Here is a 6000-nt window from a genome sequence, read left to right on the forward strand (position 1 = left end):
GAAAGAAAGCTTGACCTTGCAAACAAGATTAAAAAGACACTAGAAGATTCTTTGGACATTTTTTATACAAAGGTAACAAGGAAACATGGCTGCTACACAGAAAAGCAGGCCCCAAAATTGAACAAATATATTCTTGCACTTCTTAAAAGAATCACATTAGATATGAAGGCAAGAACTGGAGAGCCACAGTGAAAATGAGTTCTGAAATGGAAATTTAAATACACAGGATTGGAGGGAAAGCCAAAGAACATAACACGTTCAGGCTGAGAGTAATCTTCATCCCAGACTTCCAACAGGGACGGCGCGTGTGTGCATGCACACGCACACACAAACACACAGAGTCACAATTCAAACAGCAAAGGCATTCAATACAATTACCAAGTTAGAGGGAAATCTGTAAGACCGGGGAATGCCAGTCACAGTACTAGTCTTAAGTAGGGAAGGAAGTGATCCATGCAATTACAGTCCCTCATCTTACGGCTCAGACACACAAAAGAATTTACAGCTCAGTAACAAGTCACCAGGTATCAGTGCACCTCGGGAACTGCCTATGTACAAGCTCCTACAACATGGTAAATGCAAAGCAATCTGAGTTCACTCAGTTTTCCATGGAGGAATTTTTTAACCTCATGGTGCACACTGGCTCAAGAACATATATAAACTGGCCATGAGTAACTTCAGTCCGGGAATTAGAAGAATGTTTCTAACAATTAGTAAAAGGAAGCTCTGGAATGTCTTTCCAAGTGGAACAGCTGGGGAGGGAAAAAAGTCCTCAATTTCTGTCAAGATTAACAAGGCAAATTTACAGTGGGGATTACAGTGTCTGCAAGAATTGCCAATCCATTGATAATGACACAGATTCCCTCTGGCCTAGTTTTCCTACGTTGAATTGTACCCTCTCTCTTCACCATGAGATGATGAGTAAACATTGAAACACACTGAAGCTCTCTGGAAACTACTTGCAACAGAAAAGTAGCAAAGTGGATAGGTAGCCTTGCTATGCAGCTTTTCAAATAAATGTGTTTTATAGCTCTCTGGAGCAGGGGAAAATGGAGCAAAGGCAGCATCTGCAACGCTGCTCCAAACCAGTGTGATACTGATTACATATGTTAAGTGTGCCATGTTTCACAAAAAAACTGAATGGCATGTTTCCTTGATGCAGCTCAGTGGGGCATCATTTGTTTTACAGAAGTATATTAATAAAGATGTTTTTAAAATACACTGTGTTCATCATTGCTCTGGGTGTTGAATGCCAGGAAGGAGACTTCACATAGGATTTACATTAGCTGAGGATCTACTTGGTCAGCTTTGGCCAGCAAAGGGCTGAAACCCGGATGCCTTGCCAGGGGAGGGCTGTCCCTGATACGTGAGCAGAAGCACTGTGGTACATCCAGAAACGGCAGCTTCATGGTTCATGCAAGAAAAATAACTGGGATTATTCCTAGGAATACAGTGGGGCTGTAGCTCTTGGCAGATCAGTGTCATTCCACTTACAGCCCCACCTCTCCACTTAATCCCTACTGAGCCCTCAGCGACTTGCCACTTACATTCCAGCATGCAGCCTGCACAGCTCACACGTGACCCTCACAAGTGCGCACACTGCCCCCTTCCTTACACCCCGTGGCCCCCAGCCCACTCCCACGTGCCTCCTGTCCCAGCACCATGGTGCTCCTGCCAGCACCATTTCCCACACTCACACTGCTCCCGCATGCCTGCCTCCTGGCACTTGCGCAGCCGGCACTCCTGACACTTGCGGCGCATGTACATGTCCATTTCGCACTTGCCACCGTTCTTGCAGACATACTGTGCACCCTTGATGACACTGCGGCGGAAGAAGCCCTTGCAGCCTTCACAGCTCAGCACGTTGTAGTGGAAGCCTGAGGCCTTGTCTCCACACACACTGCACACTTCATTTCCCAGCATCTTAGGGGCTGGACCCTTCTTCCGCTTCAGGGGGGGATTTTCTACAGAGAGGAACAATAACAAAAGAAAAAAAACACATACGAGGAAAGTATGGTGTTTGCAGCTGATTGCCACATTTCTTAGAATGACTGATATCCTCCCTCAACCCACTACCTCCCAAACACACGGATAAACAGATCCATCCTCCCATTTCACAGACTCCCCTTCTGGGCAAGCACATTATCTGCTGTGACAAACAACTATTGCCATAGTTGAAACAGTTTCATTTCAAACATATAAGCAGATACAGTTTCAGATTTTTTCAGCCCCCAAATAGGCTGAAAGCTGAAACGTTCAAGTCAGATGTTCTTCTGTACTTCCATCAATGGGAGTGACAGTCAGCAACATGAGAAAGGGCTGCAAGAAAGTTGAGCTGAAAGCCCAGGCTGCCCAGAAAATCAGTTTATTTAAAATTCATCTCCAGTGCTCTTACTTCTATTCTCTGCCATACTCTCATACACAAGGATAAAGAAATATGGTTCAGCAGCCAAGCATCACAGAAAAACAGTGCTGAAAATTGTGATACTACAGAAAGCAGACTGAATAGGCAATCCCCATAAATGGAAAACTTGGAGAAACTGTCAAGATAGAGGAAAGCAATTTTGTGGGCTTAGGGGCAAAAAGCAGGTGAGCAGCACATGGCAGAAGCTCTATGAATCTTTGGAACCCTGAAGCAACCACGTCTTCTTCAAGAACAGCGCTCCCCACTCCTAAAACTAAAGCGCTCTCACACTGACAGTTCATTTATTAAACCTTTTTATGCCATTTGAAACATAAGACCTTCACTACTGTCTTACATTTTAGAGGGAGCACATCTCACTTCTTCCTATGTCATTCTGATGGATCTTAATTCTGTCACCTGCTGTATGTTTTGGAAACATCTTTGGTCTGCTCTGACATGTCTCACCTTAAGAATTCTAGTGAAATGCTTGCTTATGTTATTGTGTATTCCCTCCCCTGAATGTGTCAGCCATCTCTATTTTCATTCTATTAGTTCTAGCCATGTTGACATCTGACATGTCCTTCTGCACAGCTCATCATGCATGTTCTTTTTTTTTTCTTTGTGTCTGTCTGATGTTATGAATTTTTCTGTGGTAGCTGTTCATAAAGAATACAAGCAGCACGATCTTGATTAAGTCTCTAGATTATGTTTAGATATGCCTGGAGAGTCTTTATGATGGAGTTAATTTACAGGGTTTGGTTTGGAGGACAAGGCTGCTGTGTTTCCTGAGCGGCAACAGGGTTACAATGGCATGTCTGATTTTCATACTTCTGGTTTTAATACTTCTATCATTTCTCTCAGCTTTGTTTCCTATTCTGCTAACATACCTGAAATGGTAAACAGTGAGAAAGGTTTAGGTCAGTCTTAGAAATTACTAGTACTGTTCTTCACTGCATATTGGTTTTCAGAGTCTTAAGTATCTTGGTGTTGATTCTCAATCCCATTGACTTTACAGACGTCTGGAGGTCATTCACTTTGGCCTGCACATCTCATTGCAGATTGGACAGCAGGAAAATGCCATCAGAAAGGTTAAGTCTCTGATATTCCCCTCTCTTGTTCTACTGTATTTCTCTTCACACAATCTATTACCAAGAAAAAATTATGCAATGCCTACAGTTATTTGAATGACTTTTTTTGCCATTACATACATATTAACTGGCATCCTAACTTTGCAGAAGCCCTGAATGATGTTCACATATTTCTGAAGGACAGCAGGGTAGCTTAAAGACTTCCACAGGATGGATCTGTCCCACGCAAAACAAATTTTTTAGCTGTCTTAAAAAGTTACAAAGAAGTCTGATTACCATTCCCATGATTGTTTTAATGGAGACAGAGAAGCTTATTCTTTGATCTATGCAAATTGTTCTCCATCTCTGAACAATAACAATTCAAGTTATATAGCTTCTTATTGTAATTTTCTGTAGTTAGATAAAGATAAGACATAGAAATAATTTGAGATGCATCAAGCCTGAATGCCATTTCTATACCTTTGGATCTCATTAGAGTCTTTCTTCTTTAGTAGACCCAATATTTAATCATTTTTTCACATTTTGCCATTTTTTTCCCTTGTGCCTTTTATAATACATTTACCATTTTTTCTTCTTTTATTTTCCTCAAATCTGCCTTAAGGTCTTTTATTGGGAGTTTTTCTGAACTGATATCTCTTCACCTTTGAACCACTTTCTCCATTTCTACTGCATTGATGGGTCCTAGTTCAATGTTCAAATTATCTATTCTTCCTAAATCAAGGACGGGCAATTGTCTGTTTAACAACTGGCTAAATTTATTTTTTAATATCTTCATTAAGTTGCTGATACTATGCCAGATGCATTACTTGGGCTTCGTTTTTCTTCCTGTTACCTGTCCAGTGGTGATATATTGTGTCTTCTTACAGTTTGAATGTACAGGATTCTGTGCGTCAACTGCAATTATGCCCATAAAATCTCAATTCTCTTTCCTGATACTCTTTTAACTTCAGTTCTTTGTGGCAGACTGCTCTTGAAGTGTGATTCTGGTGCCTGTCTTCTTTTAGGCCTGGGTGCCTCAAGTGTAGCAGAACTCACTCTACAGTTCTGCTAAATATTGATTCTGTTTGCAGCTGAAAGAAAACATAATCCTTTTAGCTTGCGTGGATTTAGTACACATTTTTCAATACCTGCATGCTCAGGGGGGTTGTCTGAGCCAGGGAAGAGTGAAAGCCCTTCCTCCTCCATCTCAAACACACTTGCCACTCGCTTCCCATGATCCTGTGTGGTGAGTTGAGTGGGACCCATGGAGGCCACACAGGAAGGGCTCACTATAACCTCATCGCTGCAGCATTGTTACTGATGAGCAAGGGGCTGCAGGCGTCTTCAAGGTCTTTAGTTTCTCTCTGCTACTGAAAGTCAGAAAGGAAACACCTGTGGAGAAAAACATATACATATGAGCAAGAGTTCAACTACTGAGACTATTAACTCCCAAAGTCTATTAAGAGCCACATTACAAGCAAGCTTCAAGATTTTGTTTCCTTATTTATCAGGAGGGACAATTAACTGTATTTTGTCAAACTTTATTGACTTGAAACAAAATATTTTAACAAACTATGGTACAAGATTAGCACACCCAGATATAAAACTGTCTGTTTGTTGCCAGAATATTTATCAAAGCAGGATAAGTTTTCATTACTGCTTACCAGTCCCCACCAGGGAACTTCAGCCCTAACCTCTCCAAGTGTGCAAGAGGGAAATTCCACACTTTACAACCGGCAGCCTTTGTTGAAGCTTCCAGTAACAAATTGCTCATTGCTGCCAGTTGTGATAGGTCTTCTGGCATGTACTGCAGAGCCCACAGACCATCCTAAAGGACAATTTTGATACAATGAAAACTTGACCATTTGAGCTCAGGACTGGAAGCCTGCCACGCTCTGAAAGAGAGAAGGGGACAAAAGGCTATGCAGCAGCCCAGCTATAAAAGCATCAGGTGCCCAGGGACGTGCATCACACTCCACAGTGCTTACTGGGAAGAGGCAGAGGACCACAGCCCTAAGCCCCTTCTTCCCTTCTGGGTACTCAGACTAGGCAGTGCAACTTTTCTGAAATGGCAAAGACAAAGAAAAAAGCAATACTTCTACAAACCGCCCCCTCACAGTACTTGAAGAGCAACAGTCATCAAGTATAAATACAGTCATACTGTCAAGCCTGCTGGGTTCCTGCCATATCCCATTGTACTGTGGCAGATAATAGATGCAGGTGTTAAAATCACAGAGCATATTAATTCACATGACCTTTGCAAACACAGCCTCAGACTGGAATATGGACAGTGTCAAGAATTCAGAGCTCCCTTCCCTTCCCTTTTGTGCACACAGCCACTGAATCACTGAAGAACAGACTGTCCAGAATAAACGCAATGGCAACAAACGTGAAAAATCAAACTGGCAGCAAGTAAGAAATCCTAACGTGGAAGATTGCAACCTAACAGATCTGAATTGCAACAAATGCAAAGAGATTCCCAGCTCTCAAAGGAACAATGTGAATATCACAACTGACTTAAAAAAAAAA

At 42.0% G+C, this 6000-nt stretch overlaps 1 protein-coding gene across 10 annotated transcripts in view; it reads right to left on the minus strand.

The window, feature by feature from the left end:
* Nucleotides 1–6000, minus strand: part of NR1H3 (nuclear receptor subfamily 1 group H member 3) — a 29597-nt gene that overhangs the window by 8055 nt on the left and 15542 nt on the right. For 6 of the 10 annotated variants that reach the window (XM_026082372.1, XM_026082368.1, XM_026082371.1 and 3 more), the window contains 2 exons: nt 4620–4863; nt 1698–1964 (listed from right to left, as the gene is read on the minus strand). In XM_026082372.1, the coding sequence (XP_025938157.1) occupies nt 1698–1964; nt 4620–4737 (385 nt within the window). In that variant the 5' untranslated portion in view covers nt 4738–4863. Of the gene's footprint in view, nt 1–1697; nt 1965–3291; nt 3547–4324; nt 4563–4619; nt 4864–5135; nt 5300–6000 lie in introns of those variants that run through there. The other 4 variants (XM_026082374.1, XM_026082375.1, XM_026082370.1 and 1 more) reach the window with 4 other exon arrangements.

This window comes from Apteryx rowi, unplaced genomic scaffold, assembly GCF_003343035.1.
Source record: "Apteryx rowi isolate R43461 unplaced genomic scaffold, aptRow1 scaffold_574, whole genome shotgun sequence".
Classification (NCBI taxonomy): Eukaryota; Metazoa; Chordata; class Aves; order Apterygiformes; family Apterygidae; genus Apteryx; species Apteryx rowi.